We start from the raw sequence: 27812 nt of genomic DNA, 5'->3' as shown, positions 1-27812 counted from the left end.
GGATCTTTGCTTGAAGTCACAGACCTTTTGTCTTGAGAGGAGAACGCTTATCAGGGCTTTTAAGCTTTAGATTTCTTTTTCTTTTTTTTTCCATTCTTCTTTTGGGAGTGGTGCAGACACAATACAGTCCTTTGAGTCCAGCCTGGTCACCTTGCTTTTTGGGATGGGGGAGGATGTGCTGGCAGGCTTCAGAGGCCATTAAAAAAAAAAAAAAAGTAATTTCTAGAAGCTATCTTGGCCTGGAGATCTATTGATCTTTCAATTTAAGAAAACTTAACCTCCCTACTTAAGTAAATTGCTATTTGGGGGTCATTTGAGGCATATTTTTAAATTATTCTAAAGTAAATAGGAGTGGCTGCATATGTCAGCACAGCAGTGTCATGCAGCTGGTCCAGAGAAAGACATCTGGGGCTCTAAGCTCATGCCCATGTAGATCTGTGTATTCTCACATTAACTCAGTGCTATCTTCATGTTTGAAATGTTGTGATGTAGAATATGGAAAAAAAGTTTTCCTCTGTCTTATTTAATAGACTAAATAGTTTTCTTACCAATAAGTATATTCCACTTAATTACGTGCTGCTTAGAAATTTGTGGTGAATTGTCCAGCCTTGCTGTTCCGAGTGAGATGGCTGCTTTTTGAGTGGATAGAAATTGCTAATGAAGTCATTTACAGGTTTAAGAATTCCCTTCCTGATGTCTTACTGCCTTCACTTGTCCTTTATTACATAACGATGCCTTCTAAATCTTTGTTTTACAGATTGAGGAACGGCCAGAAAAAGACTTTGAGAAGGTAAGAAGGATCTTCTGAATTATTCTGCCATTAGTGCTTTCTTCACCTTCTTTTTGGTAGGTACAACTTGCAGTGAGTCTACAGAAATCTTCTAGAAAATGCCCTGGGGAGCAAAACTTTGAACTATTGGAGCCTTCTACTACTACATATGTTTAAGAAAAACTTTTAAACCTCTGTGGTTATTCAGAGGTTAAGTAGTTGACTTTCAGTAACAGTTCACTGAAATTGCTGATTCGTTTTTTTAGCCACATGAATACTGGTTTTGTTTATTAGATTTTAATTATGGTATTACGTAAAAATAAATAATAATTTGAGGCGGGTACTGCAGTAGTGAGAAATTGGCTTAATGGAGAACACTCAGTACATTAAAACAGTTAATGTAGCTACTGCTGCAAAACAGATAAATATCTATGAAAGGAGAGGAGCTTGAGGGGCAGTCAAAAGCACCCACAAAATGTATTATTACAAATTTTGAAAATATCTGGCATGATACTAGCCCCTAAAGACTTTGTCTAGAATTAGAAGCTAAGCCATGCAAACTCCTATTTCAGTAGCGTTTAAATACATCTGATCAGCCTTTTCTCATTAGTTTCCCTTGTTAAATCTTGATATTTTGATTTTTTTTCTTCTTAGTTACATTTTAATCAAATTTGCACGATGCAGAAGTGCAAGGGTTGGTGTAATGTGTATTTAAAAAAAAAAAGACACAAAGAACCCCCACACTCCAAAAAAACCCAAAGCTCCAAACCCACAATGTGTCTAGAAGAAACCTATAACCATTTTTAACTGTGTGTGATTGTAGGGAGCACGTACTGTTTCAAGTTTATCAGCAGCTACCTTAGCTTCTCTGGGTGGGACTTCTTCACGAAGAGGCAGTGGGGATACATCTATCTCGGCTGATACGGAGGCATCTATTAGAGAAATTAAGGTAAGAAATACTTAAACTCAGCATAAATTGTTAGGAACCTGTCTCTTAACTATGGCTCTTTGGATCAGAATGTTTTTATGACTTACATTTGGTAAATTAATAAACTAGAAGATTACTTGAAAGTAGTGCTGATGTTCCCGTTACTGACTATAGAAATTGGCAGTAAGAATTGGGACTGGCAGGCTGATACTAATGAGGACTGTCTCCTGCGTTATTCTTAAATAGACTAATATTATCTAAAGGATATCGTTAAATACGCTTTAGACTTCTTTCCAAGAAAGAAACTGTCTTGTCTCCCCCTTTTGGCAGTTCTGACAAAATGAATCGTGTGCTGTAGATGAAGTGTTCATATCATTGAGTGCTGGTCTGGGTAGTCCATAGCTAAATTGTTCTTTGTAATCTGTTTTTTAATGCCCCATTCTGAAGACTACTTTAAAATGGGGAATCTGAATTCTGTTAACTTTTATTCATACAACATACAACTTTTCTGAAATTGCAGCCAAACACCTGGAATTTGTATTAGGACCCCGGATACAAGCAGGTCTGTCCCAGTTTCAACACTGTAAAGAGCTGACAGATAGTCACGTGCTGGTGACCAAGGACAAACAAGGAGAGAGACTGTGAAATAGGACGTAGAATTAATTTTAGTGTGACGGATGGTTTTCACACAGTCTTTCCTATGTCTCTAATACAGCCTGCATTTCAGGCTTGCTTCGGCAGCCCTTACCCTTAATACCAGAATTCCCCAAAGAGGGCGATGAATTAGCATAAACCTCTAACCAAGAAATTCCGTTGTCCAGCAAGGCTCCAGGTTAGGATCAGACCGCTTAACCTGTGCAGTAGAAATATTGAAGTGAGAACTTTGGATACCTGCTTTTCCCTGTCAGCTGCGCTTTTGCCCGTTAGTGTCAGTGGCATCATTCACCTTTCTCACCATCTCCCCCAGGATATCTATGAGTTAAAGGACCAGATTCAGGACGTAGAAGGCAAATACATGCAGGGACTGAAAGAAATGAAGGTACTGGTTTACTGGAGCCTGGGAGTGTCATCATTAACACCAACTAAACATTTCAGAGAATCAGTGTGAGACCTAGAACTGACCTTGCATGCTTTCTTCTGGGAGGGGTTGTAAGTGGTGTGAAAAGCATTTCATTAACTGCAGAAGTATCTGTTCTGACCTCGACTGACTGTGGTGAGAAATGCTTCCAAATGTTAACTGAAAGGCTGCTGATTACTACTGCATGTTGTCTTTGCTATTTTGAGAAGGTAATAATTTTTTCTAGCAAATTATTAGGGTTTTTTTTAGTTTCCTCATCCAGGAAGCCTCCCAATATTGGAAGGTGAACTAAAACTCATGTCCTAGAGTGCTATGAAAAATCAGAGTTTAAAAGCTTGTATATTTTTGTTTTGATAAGGTCCAGCATGCCTTTGGAAAGTTGTCACCATCTCATGTGCGCTATCGTTTTGGTTTCATGTTTAGATCACAGAAGACACCCTTAAACAATTCTCATAACAAAGCTTGTTATGCAAAGAATGAACGCTCACACCAGTTGGCACAAAGGAAGCGCTTATCGCTTTCATGAAGCCACAAAAAAAATTTTGGTGCAGCAACTAAGTTGTGCATCCCTGTACCACCACCTCCTAAGTGAGCAGCAACGTGCGCCATGTTCTTTGGAAAAGGCAGTCTTGCAAATACGTGCATAGACATCCAGGCATATAATGTGACATCAGCGTTAATTGCTGACTCTGTCATTGGCCTAACACTGTGACAGGTGAAGATGCTGCCTTCTGAAGTGAGTTCTCAATGGAAAAAAAAGAGTATTTTGGGACTTCTTCTGTAAAACCTAACTGGTTTGGTTTTTTTCTCCCTGATCACTGGGTAGCAGGTTTAGCAAAATAACCACACTGCTAGGTTACTTTTCAATTTGTGTCCCTTAGATTGCCTTTTGTGGTGATTTGTGCCTAAGCCGCACTGCTTGATGCTAAGAAAACAAAATGTAGCATGTCTGAAGAAGTGTGCAGCAACTTCTAACTTGCATATACTTCCTTTCCAGTTAATTCCTGAGGTTTAATCCTACCACTGTTTCCAAATCCTGGCTGCTTTCCTTTGGTATTTCTCATCCTTGGTCTGGAAAGTGCACTGAAACACAGTTTGTGTTTGGAACTGTACAAATTCATGTCCTTAAGGACAAATTCTCTTATTTGTCTATAGAAATGTAAACTAAACTGATTCAAACTTAATTTTGTTATCATATTTTTGTCACTGTCATCCCCAGTTCCACTGACTGAATGAAAAGGGAAGTATATGAAACTCACCTGTGCTTTAGATATAATTATTAGAATTATTTAAATTCTGAGAAGAATTGCTTGATCAACATGAGCGTCCTCAGTGTTTGCATATTTGCACTGTTTTGTTTATGGAACTCTTTGTTTCTGTATTAAAATTGGATACAGCAAACTTTGCACAAGATGAAAAATGATCCTGATCTTTATTTTGCCATCATCTGTTGTTATAAATACCTCGGTGTCTTATATCCAGGTCAAGTTGATAGGAGAGGTTTTTGAGACCCTAGGAATTGTCTTGCAGAGTAAATTTGTAAAGAAGCGATGCGATATAGGAAACCTAATGAAAAATGATACATCAGGTCACAAAAGCTGCAGCATTTTCATGGCAAATTCTAATTCCTGAGTCAGTACATTTAGTGGTTCACACACTGCAAGGATCCCTGAAACTTGTGTGAAGTGGCTGTCAAACTGCTTTAATTTAAGAGCTAAGATCATCTAAAATGATCTTAAATCAAGGCCAGTTTACCTTTAAAAAAAATTCCAACTTGTCATCTTCAGCAGCTGCTTTGAGCTGCCAATGTGCAGGGCAGGGGGAGGAGGGAGGAGGAAGAAAACTCTGAGAAGGCAGAAGCTGAAGCAGCAGAGAACAGGAAACATTTGATCCGTCCTGAGGTGAGGTTCCTTGGCTGTAGAGACGTCCAGTGGGAACACAGGGGAGGTTCTCCTCACCTTGGGACAGCTGGTAAGCGTCTCTAGCACATGATTAGCACTGGTTTCCCTAGGAGTACTTAGCATGCTTGTGGTTTAGTACTTAATTTTCTTCTCGCAGGTCTTGGTTGGCAAAGTGTCCTTTATAACTGACTCTGACTGCGTCTGCTTGTTCTTTGCAGGACTCTCTAGCCGAGGTGGAAGAGAAGTATAAAAAGGCTATGGTGTCAAATGCTCAACTAGACAATGAAAAGACAAATTTCATGTACCAAGTAGATACCCTGAAGGATGCGCTCTTAGAGTTAGAAGAACAGCTGGCAGAATCCAGGCGGCAATATGAAGAAAAAAGTAAAGTATGTATAGAGCTATGGCATGTTATTTAACTGGGAAAGACTGGGGGGGGACACAGAGACCTTTGGGAGGAGGCAATCAAATTACTATTAAAGAGTTTAAATAAGTTATTGGTTTAGTTCCTGTTAAAGCAAGTGGAATAGCTGCATGCTGTGTGGTTGTGATCATTCCAAGTTGGGAATCTTCCCTAAGTTTCTGTCTTATGAAGCAATTTCTGGAAATGTTTAATATGGAAAGGCTGTATTGATGATATCACATGTCCTTTTATATTCCATTGTTAAAGTAAATTCAGAGGGTTTGTTCATAGTAACTTCTGGAGTATTTTTACACACAAAGCTCTCTTCACAAGGCCCGTGAGAGTGTTGTGCAGCTTATATAGTTAAGGCAGCTACTTGGTTGAGAGTTGAATTAAGTTTTACGTGAATTCAGTATCTGACAGCTAGTGAGTTGGTGTTAAATAACAAAGCTGTGACTTGTGTTAGATTTTTCAGAACTGTCTCTCTAGCTTGGGGCATTTCACTGCAGTGTACTTCAAAACACATAGTTTCTGGAAGACAGAGTGTGGTTGTCAGGTTTTTTTTGAAGTTCACAATGCCTAACTAACTTTTAGTACACAGCTAAAGAAAGAGTGGGTTAAATTCCCAGCTGTTCCTCTGTGAGGTCTGTAGGACTTGAGTATAAAAGCTGCCAGCCTGCTGCTACACTTATGAAGCTGGCTAAATGATGTCTGTCACTTCTGTATTTGATGGGATAATAGTTTCTTGGAAGAAGGACAAATAAGATAAAAATTGTCCTCTTGTGGGATTGTGATTAGAGGAATATTCAAGAATTGCATCGCAGTAAGCATTTTCTTTGTGGTTGGGCTTATTTTCTTTTTTTTTTTTCATGGGATGCTATTTTTGATCAATAAAATTGTCATGAATATTTCACTATTCATAGGAATTTGAGAGGGAGAAGCATGCTCATAGCATATTGCAGTTTCAGTTCATGGAAATCAAAGAGGCTTTGAAGCAAAGAGAAGAAATGCTTGCAGTAAGTAACTGTTTTATGTTATTTTTTAATGGCTGCTTTGACTGCTATGTTCCTAGTTAGCAGTAGGAGTGTAGAAGGTGAGGCACGGAGAATTTTATTCCTTACTCAAGTTTCTCACCTGAAGAAATACTAGTATTTCAGGCCAAACAGGTTCAGAGCTGACTAATAGAAATAGTACTTTCACAACTATTATCTGAAGTTGGACTTCTCCTTTTTTTGCCTTGTCCATAATACGAAATAAGCTGTTTCAGACAGCTCTGTGTGGAGGTGCAGAGGAAGCTGATGGAACTATCTAACTTGTTTTAAGTCATCTCGTGGATAGTAAGATTGTCTTCAGGAGTGTAGGCTTAGTTGAGATGTCAGAAACTGTGCGTGTAGATACTCTCTTACTTTAGCACCTGACTTTTTTTCATTCTTTGGCATCGCTGCAATCTTAACCTTCTTTGTTAACCTGTTACCTGCTTTCTGTCTTCTTGTTTTGCTCCCATCTCTCAGGAAATCCAGCAGCTGCAACAGAAACAGCAGAGCTATGTCAGGGAAATTTCTGATCTTCAGGAGACAATAGAGTGGAAAGACAAAAAAATAGGGGTAGGACTGTCAACTCCTGAAACTGTCAACTCCTGAAACACGTTCAGAGTGGCACTGTTGTTCTCCAGCTGATCCTGCTTTTGCAAAACCTCATGAATAAAATCCTCCCTAGTAACTTTGCTTGCTGTGGCTGTCTTGCTGTATTACCAGTGAACTAGCAAATAGCAGATTTTGTCTTTGGCTGGTATCACAAAATCCAAGAAAAACGTAGCAGCTGGTCTGATTTCAAAACCTAGGGTAATTTATTTGCTGTGGTGCACCATTTGTATTTCCCATATTGAGAAAGGAAGTGCTATTTATAATGCAATTCCATCAGCACTGAATTTTTGCTTGTTCAGATGTACTCTGCAGACTGAGCAGAAACTGGAGTGTGATACAGAAGCAATAGAGCTATTTATAGGCTCTTGGGGTGAAAGTCTCTAACTCTCCCTTGTTTCTAATCCCTTCTCACCACCCCCTATCAAAGCCAAATGGAAACCTGCTCTTGAAGAAAAGCATGGCTTTCTCTTCTAACAACGAGCACTGAGAGACTTTCTGAATTTAGGAGAAAGAAATCTGGCAACTTGCCTGTGCTTGCCATGTCCAATAACTTCCAGCAATTGGAAACTCAAAATGTTGTGATTTTTGTTACTGTTTCATTTGTGTATTTACATAGAAATACTGAGGGGAGTCGTAGCAAAATACACATTTGCACAAGGTACGCCCCAGTCTAAAGATGACTTACTGCTAGCTTTCAAATTAATTGACATGTACTGCACCCATTGTGGCAACCCATGGATAAAAAGACTATTAAAATCTGCTGGGCCTGCTTTCATGCCGCTCTGTTAACACATGGGAATTGTGCTGTGTCTTCAGTGTGCATTTTGAAGTAATGTGGATATGAATTAATTTGCGTAGCAGGTAAGAATGAAAAGGTGACCCTCATTTGAAGGATCCCTAATGAAGGATTGGGCTCTGAATGTCTTTAATAGGAATTCCTGGTCATTGAATCAGCTGTGCATTTCTTGGATTTGAAGTGTATCTGTGTGTATGTAAACTCAGTCCTTTAATCTGTAAACTTTGCCTTTTTCATACATGCTACTTCCATGAACCTCTGAATATCTTAAATCTCCTCATTCTTGTTTACACTTGCTTTTCATGGTCTTTACTTGTCTCCCTTCCTTTCTTCACATCTCCTCGCCCTCTGTGTTGGGAACTCAGGCGTTAGAGAGGCAGAAAGATTTCTTTGATTCCATAAGGAGTGAGCGGGATGACCTTAGAGATGAAGTGGTTGTGCTGAAGGAGCAACTGAAGGTATGCAAGAGGAATAAAAGAAACTTACATTCAACTGCCAACTTTTTCCTCCTGTACGTTTTTGCAGAAAAATCTAATCTATTTTAGGAAGAACTCTATTTTCATGTTGCCTTTAAGTTGCCATTTCAGGAATTTTTCTATAGAAAGTCCTTCCCCCTAATATTGACGGTAAGCTCTTAGTGTAGACTGTAGGATTAAGTAGTTGCTTTTGTAGGAGACACTTCTCTGAGGAACATTTTACGCAGCAGATATATGTTTAAAAAAAAAAAAAGCTGGGATCACATCTTTGCTGTCACAGTGGCTAAACTGAGAACTGTAATATCCTGTGCACTTTTCTGATTTCCAGTCATTTTTAATGGAACGATTGAAGCAATTGTTTATTCAAGTGTCAAGGAAAAGAACACCTGAACTGTCCCCCCCCCCCTTTCTGAGCAGCAGGCTCTAAAGCATTTCTTCCGCTTCTCCACAGAAACATGGAATAATCCCAGACTCTGACGTAGCCACCAACGGGGAGACAACAGACATTCTTGAGAACGAAGGACCCTTGGATTCTTCCAAAAACGTTCCAGGCACACCTCAGGCATTAAAGTCAGGAGGGGATGGGGCGCTAGGTAAGTGCTGTATATCCTTTCCCATCCTTCTGTCTGTCTGTCCATTCATTCATCTTTGCTTGGAGTTTGGGCATTTGTTAGTGGGACGATTAACGCATCACGCAGCATGCTACTTGTTGAATCACTTCCTATGCATTTTTCTGCTTAATATTTATTATCACTTCAAGTATGTTGTGCAGTTTCCTGCAAAGGCAGACTTCATTTCCCATTCAAGGCGACAAAGGACAAGAATACAAATATTACATTACAGATAAGTAGCAATCATTCAGATTACTATTTAAACCCCGAATTTGAAAATTGTCCCAGAATAATCCTACTGTTGTTCAGTGTTTTTCAGCATGTATCTTAAAGTATCGGGGGAAAAAAAGCATTTTAGTTTCCTATAAAGAACTTGTATGTTGGTTCATTTATATACCTGAGAACTCTAAGCGTCTGCTGAACAACAGTGCTAGGCACTGTTAAAACACACAAATGTACGAATTCGCTGTTCTTGGTATCTAGTCCTAATGACCAGTTCGTATTAACACTTCAACATTTTTACTTGCCAGAACGGGATTAACACTGTTAAATTCAAAGAAGATAACTTTGAGATGGGTAGTGTTAGGAAGGAGAAATCTGGTTGGCAAAACCTTTCTTCTTACGCAGTTGTGATGAATGGCCTCTGAGAGCTATTATACTAGTGGAAGGAAAGGAAATAATAGATTTGTCTTTGGTTTTTGTTCTAAATGAACATACTAATAAATAGTGACAGGCAGCCAACTGTTGCAAGTGCAAGCTATCTTGCTTTTAGCTGTTGGCTGCTTTTTCCTCACTCAGTTTTTGTGTGGAAACAATATGGAACACCAAAACCAAGGTAAGGGTGTATTTTTAAATGTAACGTGCTTTCTGCCTCTCCTTATTCTGTTGGGGTTTTTTTGTTTGGTTGGTTTGTTTTTTGGAAATAAGTACAACATAGACTCAAAAGCTAACTGCTGAAACCACAAACACTGTTGTTCTAATACCTGTTGCTCCTAAGTATAAGTTGAAGGAAAAACTGTTCCAGGCCCCCCCTAGAACCAGTGACGTCCCCATCCCTTTGGGTGGGTGAGTGGCTGTAAGGGGCACTAAGTGCCTGAGCTTTGGTCTGTGTTGGCGACGTTGAATGGTTGCCAATCAGATTTTACGTTCAGTGTTTGTCTTGTACACTGACGATGCCTGTTTACGATATTTAGGAGTAAAATATTATCAAATAATCCTTGATTACTTCATAATAATGGCATCAGACACACACTCTTGCATGCACAGAGTGGTGTTCGGGTTAAAGTTGTAGATAATGTTGCCAAGGAAAAAATAATCTTTACTGTTAGTGTTACATCTGCAAGTATTACTGTTAAATTGCACTGCTTGAAACAGTTGTTCTCATCTACAAAAGCTGTAATTCACACAGCCAAGAGCATAAATCTTTTACTTTACAAAAACACAAGCCAGCATCAGAGACTTCTTGCTTTGAGAGGGTGGTGGTGAATTTCACTGATCAAAAACCCCGGATCCTTACTAATTCAATCGCTGCTTTGCCTCACGTAATTGGCAAAAGCTGATCTTTTATTAACCTGTTCTTTGATTCATTCTCTTTTGGGTTGTAAGTGGGGAGGTAAGTGCTATGGCATGGTCCCTTCAACTTTCTCAATGGTCTTTTAGGCAAAGCCAATGAAGTGGACATGAAAAAAGAGATTTTGGAGGATATGGGGAAAAGAGAAATCTTGCAGAATACTGAGCGTGAGGAACACAAAGAGGAGTCTGAGGAGCAGGAAGTACAGACATTGCATGCTGATGAAAATGCAGAGGCAGAAAAAATGGTTGAAGAACATGATGCCCTGTCAACAGTGATGTTACCAGATAGTAGGTTTTCAGAACAAATTCAAAGCCTTACAGAACATGTATCAGGGAGTGCTTCTTCAAGTGATGATAGTGATGCAGATGATTTGAGAAAGGAGACCGAGCCTGCAGGCACAGCAGCCCAACAGCCTGTTATTATGGAGGCTGAAGACCATGACTTAAATGCAAGGACAGATCAGAACTCGGAGGTGGACTCTCAGATGTTTGAGACTCCTCAGGACATGCCTAGTGTCTTGGGTACAGAGCATGAACTGGAAAAAGGTGCACCCAAACAGGAAGAACGAGAGGATCTTAAAACTAGCCAAGGCCTGAGTGATAATGAAATGGATCAGGAGGCCGACATCGCAAGCGAGAGCTGTGAGTTGGTTTCTAACCAGGCAGGGCTGCCAGAGGTGACAGCAGCAGGCTCACTTAGCAAAGATGTAAATGTGGAGAGTCACGCTGAGGGACTCCAGTGCTCAGAAGAAAGTGCTGAAAACAAAGTTACAAATGCCTTGAAAGAAAAGCTGGTTGAAAGCAAAGACTGCACTGATGGGAGAATTGATAAAACAGGAGGTGATAGAGCTGAAGAAGAAAATGAGGTTGGGAACACAGGTCAGGGTGAGAGGAGGGAAACGGCATCTGTGGGTTTGGAGGGGAGGGAGTCATGTGAAAGTGGTGTCCCAGCAGATACAAGTGAAAAGGAAGTCGGTGGAGATCAGACACACACCCAAACAGTTTCTTCAGAGGACAGTCCTTTAGCATCATCAGAGGAACAAAATATGCACGATAAAACTGAAGTTGAAAATGCTACGACTGAGGACGGAGAGAAGGAAGTATTAATGGAAGAGCTGGAGACGTGTTCAGATTCTGCAGAAACAGGCGAGCAAGATAAGGCATCTGTGGAGGCTGTAGGCAGTATTGCTGAGGTAAAGGGAAGTGTGCTGCAACAGGCAGAGCCAGACACAGACGTTGTGAAAGAGGTGACAACTCAGGAAACCAGTTTAGACCTAAGTCCTTTAGATGACAAAACAGACGAGTCAGAATTGGAAACGGAGGATGAGTCTGGGAAAGGAAAGGAAAGTAGGACAGAAGGGGTAGAAGATTTAAAGCCCAAGGTAGAAGTTCCAACAGTTCAGTGTAGTGAAGAAACAACAGGTGATACAGTGGGACAGGAAAATATTCCTTTAAAAGGTGAAGTGCAGAATGTAGTTAAACAAGAGGAAGGTGAATCTAAAGAGGAGTCAACTGTAGATGTTGGGGTAACTACTGAAAACAAAGCTAATCAAGAAACACTGAAAGAAAATGAGCAAGAGTTAGAGCTTGCACAACACCATGGCGGTGGATTTGTTTCTGATGAAGGTGCAAATAATTCCCAGAAAGCTGAGCAGGATGAAAATGTTAGTGAACAAGTTAAATTTGAGGGTCAAACAGAGGAAAGACTGGAAGATGATGGTGATGCATTTGATTTTGATGATGAGTCAAAACAGATACTAGAAACTGATCAAAAATGTGATGGAGAGAAAGCTGATACACAGAAAGAAGAGGGTGATGGAGCAAATGGTGCTGTTGGAAAAACTGCCCAAACAGAAGAAGCCAGAGAAAGAACAGACAAAATAGAAACCGAAGGTGCCTTGACTGAAGATGACAGCTTGCAGCATGAAAAAGATGAGCCTAAAGAAACAGGGAGCTTGCAAGAGGAAGCATCATGGAAAACTGAGAAGACTAACGTGATGGAAGATGAAATCAAAGCATCCGATTGTAATGAAGTGGACAAAATACCTGCTGAAAATGTTTTGGAACAGGATTTGGAAAGTGCTGACAATAACAGGGATGAAAGCAAGGAGGATTTGCAGGGTGGTAGAAGGGGTAAGGGTAAATCCCGAGATGACTGTACAATATCCTAAGTTCAAAATCTCAAGGCTGCACGAGTTAGAAGCCATTTGATCAGTCCCAGCACAGAAGCATGCACTTTGCACAATACATCAGACCTTAGGAATACTCTTAAAGTTTTTTCTTTATAATTAACTCTCGTCATAATACAATGTTACGTAAGTGGTAACGATGCAAATAAGTTATTCACTGACCTACCTAGCCACAAGAAATGGTGTGTGGGTTTGATTTTGCTGTGTCTCATGTTTAAAGTTTATCACCAAAAGAGCAAACCTCATAAATCAACTATTCAGACTATCTTGCAATTAAAGTACTTTTAGCGTTGATAACTGCTACTGAGGAATTTCTATAGGAAGATCTTTTTTATTTTCTAGCCTAGATGATAGGTGTCGTGAATGTACTTATATGCACTGGACCTTTGTGAACTTAGGCGCATACTTGCGTGTACTTACGCGCATTAGATCTACAGTAAGTACATTAACACTTCATGAAGGAACTCAGTAGATCAGCAACACTGATCTGACATTACAACTTCTTTCCAAATGATTAAAGCCTAGGAACCAACTTATTTTTTTTACTATGGGAAAAAACCCCAGATACTCTCATTCCACTTTGTGTATTTCTGATACGGTCATATTCCAAAATATAGTTAGATCACTGAATCTGCTTAGTCTAAACACTTTGGAAGAACAATATACAGTTTGAAGAAAGTGCAACGTACAGCTCTTAGTTTGCTGAAAGGAATAAATATATACATGTTTACTTTATCTAGGCACTTTGCACCACGATAGGCCTTTTACACCATCTCACTTTTTACAATTTTTTTTCAAGAAAGTGTCAATACACACTGTAATGTGTGCTTAGGTTTGCTATCAAGTGCTGTCTAGCTATGAATATATAAAATATTTTTTTTCTGAAGTTTTTTGTTCAAAATTGCATTTCCTTACTGCATTATTTTTTTGCAAACTATGACTCCGAAGGAATGTTGTTTTATCTCTGAAAAGTTCTTACCTCTTCCTTTCTGGAAAGAAAACTTTGCATGTCTTAATTCTTGTTGGATATCAGACCAAAGACGATTGTTGTTCTGTATACTAGCCCCCGTGCCTTTTTGAAAAGCTGGATTGCTTTGAATTGCTGGCATAAATTAGACACTTTGACTGCATTGGTGTATTTCTTCTTGCATCTTTGCTAATGCTTGGGAGAAAGAGCATGTTTTGCATAATTAAAAATTCATTTAAAGTTGTTTTTAAGCAATGAATGTCCCAAGGGAATGCAAGTTGAGGAGTTGGGGGGGAGCAATGGAAAGCTGTATTTGTGTTGATGTTACAAAGTTAATGGAGTACAGACAGACTGCAAAACTTCAAGATGTGTATCAAAATGTACTGAGCTGTATATAATTGAAATAAACATATTTTATACTTTAAATTGCCTGTCCGGAGCACTGTTTATAAACCTGCATAAATATTGATTTAAATCTATATAATTTCAAAAACATTTTTCTGCAGCTTTTGTTAGATGTATTGCATTGTGCTACATAGCTAGAAGAGCTATGGTGCTAGGAATGGGCAGCCTTGGTGTTTGAGGACCTTTAATATATGGTGGCATCTTTAACTGTAAACCTGTAACTCCTGTCATATGGCTTCTCTCCAACTTACAACAGTTCCAGTGTGGTTTCTGTAAGTATTAGCAGTTGTTGTTCTTAAAGGTTTACACTAAATGCCAATCTAAAAAGTCATAGATCTTAAAAGCTTCTCTATGTAGCAGTATTTATTTAAAGATTTGTCTCTGCTATACTCACAATAGTAATACGTGGTTTAATGTTGAAAGTATTTTAAATGTATTTATATTTAAATGTTAAATACGCTTAAATATATAGTTAAATGTGCTTACCAGGCTTCACCTATACTTGTGGATGGATCTATAAACAACTCTGAGTGAAATTAGGTACATGCCAGCATTTCCTGTAGTATTGAACAACTTTGTTTCTACTAGAAATCCTTCTGAATGGTTGAGGGAATTAATGGTGACCTGTTTTTAACTAGCTTTTCCACTTCAGAAAACAAAGCATCTGTAAGAGAAATCCTTTTTAAAGCCAAGTCACAGAAGGAAAAATAATGACAACTCTGGTCTTACCTAACTGTCCATGTACCAGCTTTTATCCCACAGTAATTGGCCAGCTCTCAGTGAAACTGGGGTGGGAGCAGGAACATGGACAGGCACTGAAGAATAGCGAAGGTACTATAAATCCATTCTTGAACGTCAGCCGCTTGGCACCTCTTTTGGCAGCTGGTCCCTGACTTCTGGAAGTGGGCAAGTACCGTGGAGAAGGTCATGGTGTTCTTCACCTCTTTGGTTTTTGCTTGAGTATATGCACATTGAGGGATAAATCACCTTGAAGATAAAGGGAACTGCTATGCTAGATGTTATATTCCATATTTAAGAATTTAGATATTGTATGCCAGCTAGCATTTGAGTGAAATGCGTGCCATAAGAGAGCAGGAGGGGACAGTGTCTCAGGAGGAATTACCTATGAAACGCATCTTTTGTGAAATTACACAATTGAAAACCACTTTTGGCATTTTCCCTGCAATATCTAACAGATACAAGAGAAGATCCAGATTGTCTCTTCCATTGGTTTTGACTTTCAAAGACAGCAAAATATCAAAATCAGTCTTTAGATGAAGTCTGACATGAAACCAAGAAATCGCGCGATAAAATAAAATCACAGAATCATAACTAAATCACAGCTAAGAATCAAGAGTATTATTTGCTGCTGTTATGTTACCCATTTTGTTTTGAGCAGGGAAAGTCTGCTGATGAGGCATGAGACTTGTGTGTCTTAGAGTAGCTCCATAGTTCCAAATGCTTGCTGGGTTTTCTGTTCAATACCTTGTGGCACATGTAGCCCAGGTTTGGACATTACTGTGAATTTGGAGCTAGCCTGAAGTGTTTTCAAAAGCAGTAGCTGAAGAAACCTTTTCTTTTTTCTTATTCAGCAAGTAATAGTGAAAGGCTTTGGCCAATATTTCCTTTATTACAGAAAAAACCAGTTCTCCTGCCCCCCTCAAAATTAGTATTTCAAGCTGGCGTCTTCTAAATCCCACGCTTATTCACTGTCCCAACAGCCTGTCCCCAGCAGTATCCCTCTTCTGGGAAAGAGAGGAAGGCATTTTTCAGTATTTGTTGTTATTTTCTCGTGATCCAAAATAAATTGACAGATCTGGAGAAGGAGTATTACCCAACCTGCTGTTGATCTGACAGTTGGGTTCTTGCAAACTGTTCTGAAAAGCTCCTTGGAGCTGCTGATGTGATTTCATGGGATGCCTTTCCACCCTCCAAGGACAGTTTACCCCTCTCATTTGCATCACTATTAATTACTTGCTGGGCCACACACATGGTACGAATCATTCCGGTTAAAAACAGCTGCTTCCCATCCCATGCTCCCCTCCAAAGCAGGAAGAGATGCCAGGATCTGTGGCTGATAAGGCATGGTAGATCAACTGTGCCACTGAAGCAGCACCCTAATTAGCAATACCTTCAGTCAACTGCATTACCACGGTCATGACAACAGTCATTTGACTGACAAACAGGCCTGTACAACAGCAGAAGACACTGGTAACCACCACTCCGCTGCCTGTCCTGCCCTCTCCCAGGCCTCTGCCCAGCTCCTTCATCAGCCCTCTGTTAAGCTCCTTTCCCTGTGAAAGCCATGAATTGGTGCAGCGAGTAGCCTAGGAATCGTGTTACCAAAGTTAAATGTGAGATGAATGTCACGCTCTAGTTATTCATTCTAGTATCTTCATATGTGAAATAATGATTGTTACAGATGAGAATTGTAATTAGCTGCTTCATGTCCTAATTCAGTAGATGGCTCTTCTCTACTCACCTGTTCTCAAGGTCCTCAGATCATTGATTTGTTGGAAAAACATCTCCTAAATGCAAAAATAAGGTGGCTCTGCAGACATATTTGTTAAAGCTAAAGTTTTCTGTGTTAGTATGGGATTTTAAGATAAGCGAAACCGAAGAGACCTTCACCTATACATGCAGAAAACTCTTCTACATAAATGGCAATTTTAGCAAACTGATTTTTTCTGTAGTCTTGTAAATCCTGCTGCCAGTATGTCACCTGTCCCAGTGGGGTGCACAAGAGAACTGATGGCAAGATCAGATTTGAAAGCTCATCCCAAAATGCTAACATCCATTTTGCAAGGAAGGGGGTTGGGGGAAGCTGATGTGCTTCCCTACTGGGAACGGGGCGGGAGGAGTCCTTTCTTCAGGCAGGCATGTTCTACCCCACAGCAGTGGGTGTGCTAATGAAAGTTACTCAGCTGTTTGCACAACTAAGTTATTTTTAGGATCAAGGTGGATTATTTGGTCCCTTTGGAGTCAAAAAGTTTGGGCTAATTTTGTAGTGGCCTAGAGGTTTCCTTCTGTATCAGTCCTTGTTCTCTTTCCAGTTCTTGGTAACTGCCTTTCTTGATCTCTGCTGACCTGTGACTCCCAACCCTATCTCCAGGTCTGAATATCTTTGACCTTTCTTCTACTGTTTGCTCTCCTTGCTTTCTTCATTCACCTTTATTTTTCTTCCCTTTCATCTTTTACAGAATTTCTGTCTTAAGCTTCCTTTCCTTCCCATGTAGATAGCTGAAATTGTTTTATTATTTTGAAAGGGTTTATACTTGTAACTTTTTGTTACTCTTGATAGTTTACCAAAATGTGGTTTGTTTGTTTGGGTTTGTTTTAGTTTGTTTTTCCATGTCAATACTCAGGTGTTACAATGTTCAGTGTGTTACAAATGGCTTAAAAAAACCCAAACAAACAAAGGATAGGACTAGAGGTGGTTCAAAATGAATGCACAGAACTGCTGGATGGGGATGTCACTTTAAGATCTGTAGCTGAGTATTGCATCAGAAGCCAAAATAAAGGTTTTATTCCATGCTCTAGAATGACTGCTGGCATATGGGAACTCACATACCCGGGAGGGGAATGACTTACCAGCTAATGGACTGTACGTGTCTGCCATATAGAGGGACTTTCACTTGAAAACTTCCGTTTTCCCCATGATTTGATTCAACATGGACTCTTTATTGCCTTTACTTCACATGTTAACAACAAAAAACAGTGAACCACAAGACTTAGGCCTGTTCAGGATTTCACAATGACTGAGGACTACTGTGTTGGTATTTTTAAAGCTTTTAAAAAATACTTCAGTCTATCAACAGAATCTACCTGCTAACATTTACAAGTGCTTTTTCTTGAGTGACCTTTGGATTTTAACCATTTAATTACCAGGCCAGACAGTAGATGTGGAGTTGAGCTGTGAACGCCCACCGCCTTGGTTCTGCCCAGGTGACCGCTTGCTGGCAAGGGAGGCAAACTAAATAAAACTGCAATAAACATATGTGTCAGACTTGTGGAGTAAGACATGTCTGAGGTCAATATATCCTCTTCTAACAAAAATATTTGAATGCTGTGTTCCAGTTTACTTCTGTTGAGGTGTACCGGAACAAACTAAGGTTGTTAATTAATGAGGTAAAGTAATTTTAGTGATATGAAAATTTGTGAGTACCTGCTAAAATGCTTTCACATTTTGCATCCCTTAATAGGGAAGAAAAAAACCCCAAGTGATTTGGTTACTTCTATTTCTCTTTTCCAGTTGTCTCACTCTACAGCGTGCACTTTATTAATCAATGCCACACACATCCATGTGCTGATCTGTAGCACTTCCAAGTTCAAGTGTAACACAACAGTTGGTCCAGATTGCCCACTGCCTGCTTGATGTTTGACCAGGAGAGTTGACTATGAAGGATTAAAGATAAAAGAATGTTTTACCAGACTGCTACATTCGAAACAATTTAATGGGCAATTTTTTTTTTCTGGTCATAATACTGGAGATAACACAAAATGTCATTGCCATGCTGTTTAGTAAAATAAGTGAAAATTTAAAGTGCTGACAATGTGCTTAGCTATGATTATAGGTGTTTACAGTATTTTCATTATGTTAAACTGTAAAGATTTGTGAGATTTTGTGTTGCAGTTGTGTTTGACCCTAGAGTTCTTGCATGCTAACCTAACGTAGAAGATTAGCCTCTTTGCATGCAGCTGGGTGCTGCTACTGCCGTGACAAGCATGTTCTGTGAGAATGACATAACCTCCCCTGGCTGCAGCCCCTTCCCAGCCCTGTCTGTGGCCTCATGTCCTGTGGTACGTGCATAACTACCTTCATCATTAGTTTCACTAACCTTAACAGTTTGGTTTTATATCAGATGCTCTCCGCAAAGTGCGGCTCGATCAAATCAGTACTGAACTTTTGGTTTTCTCTTCCAGATAGGCTGAAAAGACTCATTGATGAACGAGAATCCTTACTAGACCAGGTAATCACAGGAAAACTGAAACGCTGTGTGCTTATTAAATCTGTGAGAAGAACAGTAGAGATTAAAAAAAACCAAAAAAACCAGCCCTAACGTAAGGTATAGAACAGCAGCACTGTTGCCTTTTGGAACGTGTGCTGGGTTGCTCTTGCTGGTGACTTACACCATTGCTTGCCACTTTATTCTTCCTCTGAAACACTTCTGCGTCTTAACTCAGGATACAGAGGAAGAAAGATATGACCCAGTGTGCCTGTTCCATGTTGCTAAATGGTCTCATTCGGTGCTCAGAGTATTGCAGATTGCTGTCCTCAGTCATCTAAAACTCCTCCATGACTGTTTCTGAAAAATAATACTTCAGATTGGCCAAGCCCAAGGAAAAAAAATAACAAATATGGTCCAGAAATTGTAGAAGCAAATTTTATCTCCAGGAGTGAGTCTTCCCAATTGTTAGGTCTGTGGGCAATGGGCCACTCAGAAAAAAATGCTGGAGGAATTACAGTAGATGGGTAAATAGTAATTAAAGTAATTATTGGTGCTACCGTGATACTCCATAGCAGATATAAAGCTTATTCAAAAAACTTAAGCTGATCTGTTTCTCTGCAGGATGCTCTGCGCTTTCATTTATGGATTATATCCTTGGCCTTGAGACTTCACACACAACCCAACACAGTTTGGGGTTTTTAAGAATGTTATATGTGAATGTGACTACAGAACATTTATGGCTTTTCTAATGAAACAGTCTTCTTCCACTCGTTAGGTTTGGTTCTGAACTTATGCATAAGTATTGATACTTAAAATATGATGAGTCATTTGCCACAAGAACTTCCAGGAAATTATTTCGTAATGAGATTTTTTGGAATTTAGGTTTTTAAAAAAAAAATACTTTGTTTTATAATACTAGAGTGAATTTGAGTACTAAGCCACAATTTTTCCTTATTGTAATAACTAATTATTTTGTGTCCTTCAGGTTAAAAAATTAAAGGGACAACTGGAAGAAAAGCAAAAGAATGGCAAGATGGAAAATACACAGTCAGAAGATGAAGTTCTAGAAAATGGGACAGATATGCACATGATTGACCTCCAAAGTGAGCTACATTTTGATTTTAAGAGAACTTTTGTGTCCTGCATGTGAGCGAGAAAACGTATCTGTACAATAACCACATGGCTCTAAGTAAAAATGAGCCTTCGGTTCTAAGGGAGCTTCAAACTGGGAGCCAGCCGTGCACCTCTGCTAGAGGTGAGGGAAGGATAATCCTTTGAGCAGGATTGCAACTGGAAACCTCCCTTATGTTCCCCAGGAGAGCTGGGGTGAGGTCCTGGTTAATTCTGCTTTCAGAGTGGTCAGGAGGGAATCAGGCAAGACTGGGAGTAGTGCCTATCTGCTGGCCACTTTTTTGACAGAGAGCACTTGCTACTCTACCACTGCGCCAAGTAGATTCCTGTAGGGTGGAAATTTTATGACAGACTTGTTAGACACTGTTAACACTTGTTCTGACATCTCTGATAAATCTGCAATTCTTTTAGGAGATGCCAACAGACAGATCAGTGATCTCAAATTTAAACTAGCAAAGTCTGAGCAAGAGATAACAGCATTGGAGCAGAATGTAAGTTTTTTGCTTGTTCTGTTTGTTTAGGCATGGTGAGAATGCAGAGGAAAGTGTATTTTATATGATAAATGAAATCATTTGTGATTTTTCCCTTAAAATAAGAAGCAGGAGTGTTGGAGCATCGGGGCTATTGCACTTAAGTCATAAAAACTAAGATGCTTTCATTTATATATGGGGAAGAGTGAATATATTATTCAAAAACATCCAAAGACAAAGGTATATTGAGAGCACTTACTGAACTCTTCAGAATATTTTTCTTATGCCTAGCTATTGACAATTTTTAAATGGCTCCTGGCATATGATGTTGTATATATGGATTTTATACAAGACTGTTCAATTTCGACTGCTCTTGTCCAGAGTATGTCAGCAATACCCTTACTAAGATAAATTTATTCAATGGACCGTATTTTTTGTTGTTTGAAGCATATTAAATATGGTTACGTATAGAAAGATATGGAGTAAGTTACCACGGCCAGGCTTCCTCGGTGTATTTATTTTTCCCTCGAAATACGCCTTTATTAAAGAAAAGTGAGCAACTCTGGTTATTGCTTAACTACTACTGGAAGAATAAACCTTCAGAGTAACTTCTTGGTACAGCTTTTAACTCAAAAAAACTTGCCTTCACCTTAGGTAATACGATTGGAAGGTCAGGTAGCCCGATACAAAACTGCTGCTGAAAATGCTGAAAGAGTAGAAGATGAACTGAAAGCAGAGAAACGCAAACTACAGAGAGAGGTAACTAAATGCAAACTGTCACAGGCTAGCAGTCAGCCTGCATTGCATGGCGGGGAGACCTGTCTGTCTGGTGCATTTTAGAGGGGGAGCTACCCTTCTTAGCAAAGAATAAACATCTACTTTTTAAATTGCTTTAGTTATTTGCTCTAACTGTTCAACCAAACTTTCAGAACTCAAACTGGAGTAGCAGTCACAACTGTGAACTCCCACTGCCATTTCACCATTCCTTCCTAAACTGACTTGTAATGCCTTGATTTGTACTGGAGTTGCTTCTCTGGAGCAAACTAAGTTCTCCTTCTGCAACTTGAACCTAGAAGGAGCCTTCAAATGCTCAGGTTTGCGTGCTGCTTTGCAGCTGTGGATGTCCACCTGGTTCCACATTCATCAAGCTGAAGAATTCCTATGTCTACTTTGCTGTCCTTGTCCTTTTTTGCACCTGAAGGCTCATTAGTTTGAGTGTTAAAATTCTGGGTTTGTAAATACAAATACTGGTCTTTTTAGAATATGTGAATCAGAAATTAGAGCAGTAGAAAGCTGGAAATCCAGTTGTAAGGTTAATTTGGGCACTTCATTATTTAAGCACAGTGCCATACCTTACCAGGAATGACAGTCTAAACGTTCAAGTTTCAGAGCCTAAACTTGAGTGCTAAATGGATGCGAATCATTCTTATTGAGCCTGCTTTTCTTGTTCTGTCCATCTGTTCATGTGTGTTGGCTGTACTGCGTCCTTTCACAGATTCTTTGTGTTTCTCTCTCTTAAACACTGCACCTTCAAGCTGTCTGTAATTTTGACCTCATTTGTCTTGCTAAATGTCATGTGCTCTCCGAGTAGCTGCTACAAGCAGCTTAAATATATTTGTCAGCTTCTGTCACACCTGCCTCCTGAGGTGGTTTTCTTCAGTGTGGCTCTTTGCTTTTTCTAAATACTCCTTCTGCTCTGCTGCCTGTAAGTACTGCTCTGTGCAGTCCACCTCTCTCTTCCTACCCTCATCCTGTGGTGGATTTTGTAGGAAACTTAAGGCACCAAAGTCATGGCTGTGGCTGTAGTTCCAGGAACCAGAAACGTAAAAGCCAGACAGTGAGACAGGCATACGTCACCCAGCAGGTATCTCTGAGCATGCATGCCTCTGTAGTTGAGGCAAACTGAACCATTTGTTCAACATTCTGATTCTTGGCACCGTGCTTAGAAAGTATCTCTGTGTGTGGCCTTCAAAGCAGTTACACATTTCTTTTAACTCTGGTAACAGGAATTTTCAACTGCTTCATCTTGTAAGGCAATTCCAGCAATATGGTCAGTTAGTGTTGGTAACTACAAACCTTGCTTTACCTTTGGAAAGGGAAAACACTGCAAAAGTTACGTGGGGTTTTTTTTTCTGCTTCCTTCCTTCAGCTTCGTTCAGCGTTGGATAAAACCGAAGAGCTTGAAGTCAGCAATGGTCATCTAGTAAAACGCTTGGAGAAGATGAAAGCCAACCGGAGTGCTTTACTGTCTCAGCAATAAACACCACCTGTTGATGGAAACTACTACTACTTGACAGAATCAGAACAACGTTGCAGATGCTTCTGTCTCTTGCTGTCCGGGATGCTTTGTGTCATGCCTTCTGAGAACAGACAACCCCAACATTTGCTACGTGCCACCCAGCTGTGGTTCTTTCTACGCAGATTCAAACCCACTGCACTATATACATAGGAGAAGCTGATCCAAATGGCTGTGCCTGCGGGAGCCCTTCTACACCATTCTTTGGGTACATTTGAAGTACAATATCTGTCTACCGTATAAGAAGCACATTGGGCGTCGCGTTTAAGTTCTCCATCCAGAAGGCACAGCAGCCATTTATTGCCATTTAAAATGGCATTCAAAGAAAACACTTTAACTGGACTGGAATTTTGTGTCTTGCTGAAAATTAAAAAAAAAACAAAACACCAACCCAAAACACTAAGTTTTGGACTTTCTCATGACAGTATCTGTAATTTAGTAACTACAGTAGAGTTATTCATAGTAGGTTTTTCATTTACAAATCACTGTGGAACCACAAGCCATTACAAAGCAAAACTCCTTCAGTGGAAACCATGGAAGAAGATGGTCTTGGAAGCAAAAGTGACCTTAAATGACTTTGCCAATAAAACAAAGGTGTTTGGAGGGATTTTTGCACCAGTTGAATCATAAGACTTATTTTATTTCAGGGTAAATAGGCAATAGCTTCATTGAATTTTCAACTTTTATTTGTATTATTTAATCCCTGCTCTTGGAGTTGAAGTAAACTACTTTTAAAGGGTGTAAAGTTGCATTAATAAACCAGCATAAGGCCATGTTTTAAGAAATGGTGGGTTTTGCACTTAAATTGCTCACTTTGGTGCATTTGTCAAAGCAAGTGTCATTTGCTTAAACTACGTAATGGGTTTTTTACATCAGAAACTATCTACTAGTCCATGAACTACTAGGAAACTATGCCGCTACAAAATACAAGTCTAATTTTTAAACAAGTAAAGAAGCACTTTAGAAAATATTCCTGCCTATGGTTTTTCTACAAATACAGAAGTAGCGAATTATTTTCCTTTTAAGGTCATTGTAAAGGTTTTCCACTTTTCATGAAAAAATAATCAATAAAAACGTTGCAGGCAGTTTATTATACACAACTAGCACTACAGCTCTGGTTTACTAGAAATTATTCTGAATGTACTACTCAAAGGAGAACAGCAGTTACCTGAAGAATAAAGCTGTCCTTCCCCTTTCAGCCCTAACTTACCTAGCAAGTAAGGCAGGCGAACGGTCCCGTAGGAACCTGCTCACACTGTGAAGCAGCATTTCCTGTTTGCCTCAATGGGTACAGTTCTATCAAGCCAAATCCAGACCCAGGAGACCATTTCTTCTTCACTTGGTCTTCAGACTTGCTGGTCCAGATCCTTTTCACCAGCCTCTTCCTCATGGACTGGAGGTTAGAGTGTAAACCGCTGCTATTTTTAATGTAAGGGGATCGCTGGTATCTTTTTAGAGCACCTTCACAAATTAAATAAACCAAAAACAGTGTCTGAATGTGGTTTTTTGGTTTGGCTAGAAAATAACACCTTTCTCTTCATCTCTTTTGAGCGTACCCAGAAATTTAGGAATGAAGTACTGAAATTAATCTTCCCAGAAAAGGATGAAGGCGGCTTTTTTTTTTTTGTACCCCTGGGGAAATAGGTATGTCCTTGTTGATCAAGTGTGATGGACCATGGGGGATTAAAGGAATCTTTTAAAAGAAATTTCCACTCCAGCTAGTGCTTTGGGTTTTCTTTTTTTGTTTTTGAGAGGAACATTCAGGTGCAGAGCCTGTTTCTTGTGGAATACCTCAAAATCGCTGTGGATACCAATTTACAATTTTCTGTGGTTGACTTGTGTAATTTCTGGTGTACAAAGCCTCTGGGGCCTAAAAAATAAACTAAGGGTTTTTCAGAATGCAAACAAACGTGCTAAATACAACATCTTACTAACAGATGATAAGGTGCGTGATTGCCACTGGTCATCCTTTTATTTGTGGTAGCAGTGAAAACTGTCTCCTGACAAGATTCAGGAGAAACAACCTAGCAACTAAGTGTTGGTCCAAAAGGCTACAAATATTATTTTGCTCATCAAGAAGTGATGTGTTTATTATTTCAAAGTAGACTGCATCTTGCACTCCATAAGCATTAACCTCATGACAGAAATCAGATACGTATTTCAACCTGGATATGCTCTTAGTAGAAATCTTTGTGTGTGATAAAGTAGCTGAATGTTGAAGCCACATTTTTTCCCCCCTAACTTATGGTATGACTTAGCTTTAGAATAAGGGAAGAAAAAGTACTGCTTGGTTTACTGCAAACTGGTTTATGTTTTCCTGTGAAGAATGTACAACAACAGGGCTTTGAATGGTAATAATAGCACATGCCCCGGTCCTTTTAATTGGGCTCCAAATGAGAGAGCTTTGGTACCCAGCCCGCTGACTCGGAGCAGAGCTGAGGTGGTGGCAGCCTGGCAAGGAACGGTTCCTGGGGGAACCAGGACAGGTTTTCCTAGAATTTGTATTTAAAATTGCTATCCTTGGTTTTATTTTTAAATGTTAAATAATTTTATTGTTTGCAAATGGAATGTTTACCCAAAATGGTTTTTTGTTTTGTTTGTTTTTTTTTAAATTCAACTCTGTTAGGAGATACAAGCGTGGAAAAGGAAATTCATTAGCAGAACTCGCCAATAAAAATTTCAGTTGTTTGGGTAGTTTTTATGGAGTGGTCTGTCATGATGATGTTACTGGTAAAAGTTCTCTTGGAAAATACAGACTTTTTGGATGATACTGGTCTAACAGGTTCATTTTCCTTTTTAATATATTACTGCAGACACACAAATGTGAGCAACAACTGGTTGTAAAATGTACAAAGGCAGAGGCTTGTGTGAACAAGGGCAGTGGTGTGAGACATAGCCCTAAATATTACCACTTTTAATGGCAGGGGGCACTTGGGAGGGGGGGACAGGGACACTGTCCCACCAGGAGAAATTTGAATGGTATCACTAATCGGATTTATTCTCCACTTAGAGGATTTATGGTGAACATATACGTAACCCCCCCCCAGGACCTTTTCCTGGAAGAATCCTTCACAACAGGAGGCAGCTTGGTTCATCAAAAACATGTTAATTTTAGAAAACATGTCAAGTTTAGTATTCAGTTTCACCTTGAAATCGATGGAGACATTGCCATAGATCATTTACAGAAAATACACTGAGGAGCTTTAAATACTCTAAACAATTGATTATATGGGTTTGGGCGTTAGTTTGTTTTAGGCAGCTAAGTAATGTATGTGTTTAAAAGAAGGAGTAGGGGCCAGAACCACCCTTGTAAAAATAGCATGTACGTTTATGCTCCATAACCTGTGTAGCAGCTACTTACTGGGTGATGGTCTCCAGTTCACTGCGTTCATCTCCAGTGCCTGTAAGACGCTCCCTCAGCCTGAAAGCCTTCTAGCTGCTTGTGTGTTGTAATAGCTGTACCAGAAGGCACGCTGCAGTCCGCCGTAGGCTGCGGTTTGGGCTTTGTGCGCTAAGCGTGAGGAGAACGCCGTGAGGGAGGAGGAGAAGCGCCCAACCGCCCCTGAGGAGACAGAGCAGCCGGGGGCGTCGATGGGAAGGAGAGGCAGCACGCGGAGGAGGGCGCAGGCGCCGTGTCGGCCAATCAGACGCTCGAGCGCTTCCCGTCGCAGCCAATGGGCTGGAGGCACGGGCGGGGAGCGGCGGCCGGCGGCCGTTAAGCGCGTGCTCCGCGGAGCCGTTGTTGCCTGGCCGGGGCGGAGGCGCCGGGCTGGGGTAACCTGGTCGTGGGCTCGGCTGTGGTACGGAGCCGTTACGGGAGGGGGGCGGGCCGCCGCCTAGCGTTTAGGGGCGTCAGGAAGGTTGCTCAGCCTTCCTTGGAGCCGGGGTGAGCGCGGTGAGCCGCGGTTCCCCGTCTGGGGGTTCTCCTTGGCCGAGCGGGGACACCGGGCTGCTCTGAGGGCTTCCTCCCCGGGGGCTCGGCTGTGGCTCTCCGCTGCTGGCTTCTAACCGGCTTGGCTTAGTAACAACAACAAGGGTATTGTTATTTATCTAGGACCTAGATAGAGCTGTTGTGGTTCTTGTTTTTTAACTTGTTCTTAAGGAAAAAGTGTGTGTGGGGGGGGGAAATGTAATTTCTCTGTGATAATATGTTGTGATTTACGTATAGGCGTTTGAGATGTGCTTTGGTAGTGATACGGCAAGATTTTTAATTTCACAGATAACAGTTGCTCAAAACTTCAGTTAGGAGATGAAAGTAAAGTTAGTGCAATAAGAAGGCTAATGTTTTTGAAACAAAAATAACTATAGAAGTGCATAATAAAATCATGGCAAGGTTGTTGGTTTGTTTGGGGGTTTTTTTTGAGACTGACTGACTTCTATTGATAGCATGTTAAACGATTTAAATGATTTTTATGAAGTGATTTTTAAATGATGTAATTTTAATGATGCCCCTTAGTGGGGGAGAACTAGTGGATGCAGATTGGAGAGACAAGCCATTTTTCCCTGTGGCAAAGGCCTGTCATGAAGTTATCTCTCTCAGGGCTCTGTTCTGCAAACCTTCCCGTGCAGATACGAGGCTTGGGTCACACCGTTTATGTCTGGAGTGGACAGAATTCATGTAACTTGTGTGTAAATCCCAGAGCAGTGGCCAGGAAACAGCCCTGAGTTTCCAGTCTCCACCAGCAAGTCCTGTGTCGCACTTCAGAACTTCTCTCGGTTCCTTACAGACTCTGTTTTGCTGCGCTGGAAACTTCCTCTGAAGGATGAACTGGAGACTTGTGTCATAGGGTTTTTTAGGAGAGTATGACACACCCTCCACCCCCCCACCCCCCCCCCCCCCCCCGCCCCGAGTTGGTTGCTCTGCCTGCCCTTGCAGGGAGAAGAGTTACAGGCAGGGCTGTATTTTGCTGTGCTTTATGTAAGATTATAGTCAGGTTAGAGACCTGAGATCATAACATAAAATTGTGAGGTTTCATTTGAGTAGTTTAGAAAGCATACACAACTGAGAAATACGTCTAATGTTTGTATGTGTCCCTCTTTTCATTATAAACTTTGGGAGAAGGCAGAGAAGAACCGACAACCATTTAAAAGAAACAAGCTTCACAAAGAGTGTATCCATCCCTAAAGTGCTTTTTCTCTGCTTTTAATTCATATTCGCTATAAAATTAGGTTTGGTCGTGTCCAGAGCAGGGAAAAGTTTTGGTGTATTGTCCAGCTTGCTTCTTCAC

At 40.3% G+C, this 27812-nt stretch overlaps 2 protein-coding genes across 31 annotated transcripts in view; both read left to right on the top strand.

The window, feature by feature from the left end:
• The window catches only part of LRRFIP1 (LRR binding FLII interacting protein 1), a 114245-nt gene extending 88895 nt beyond the window's left edge, over window positions 1-25350 (top strand). For 11 of the 30 annotated variants that reach the window (XR_008577583.1, XR_008577582.1, XR_008577581.1 and 8 more), the window contains 10 exons: window positions 758-790; window positions 1593-1718; window positions 2665-2736; window positions 4895-5065; window positions 6003-6095; window positions 6591-6683; window positions 7884-7976; window positions 8446-8587; window positions 10265-18538; window positions 18662-18710. Coding sequence is in view for 10 of the 30 variants with exons in the window: in XM_054829524.1 (XP_054685499.1) it covers window positions 758-790; window positions 1593-1718; window positions 2665-2736; window positions 4895-5065; window positions 6003-6095; window positions 6591-6683; window positions 7884-7976; window positions 8446-8587; window positions 18662-18708; window positions 19673-19790; window positions 20230-20309; window positions 20943-21047; window positions 22438-22548 (1284 nt within the window). In the remaining 20 variants the exon portion in view is untranslated. Of the gene's footprint in view, window positions 1-757; window positions 791-1592; window positions 1719-2664; window positions 2737-4894; window positions 5066-6002; window positions 6096-6590; window positions 6684-7883; window positions 7977-8445; window positions 8588-10264; window positions 18539-18661; window positions 18711-19672; window positions 19791-20229; window positions 20310-20942; window positions 21048-22437 lie in introns of those variants that run through there. The other 19 variants (XM_054829524.1, XM_054829521.1, XM_054829520.1 and 16 more) reach the window with 7 other exon arrangements.
• Window positions 25351-26347: 997 nt separating this feature from the next.
• The window catches only part of RBM44 (RNA binding motif protein 44), a 45265-nt gene continuing 43800 nt past the window's right edge, over window positions 26348-27812 (top strand). Inside the window, exon 1 of the mRNA XM_054829505.1 lies at window positions 26348-26470. The gene's annotated coding sequence lies outside the window, so the exon portion shown is untranslated. The remainder of the gene's footprint in view (window positions 26471-27812) is intronic.

The sequence above is a fragment of the Grus americana genome, chromosome 6, assembly GCF_028858705.1.
Source record: "Grus americana isolate bGruAme1 chromosome 6, bGruAme1.mat, whole genome shotgun sequence".
NCBI lineage: Eukaryota > Metazoa > Chordata > Aves > Gruiformes > Gruidae > Grus > Grus americana.
Note: the sequence above shows the minus strand (reverse complement) of the source record. Positions and strands in the feature narration are given on the sequence as shown.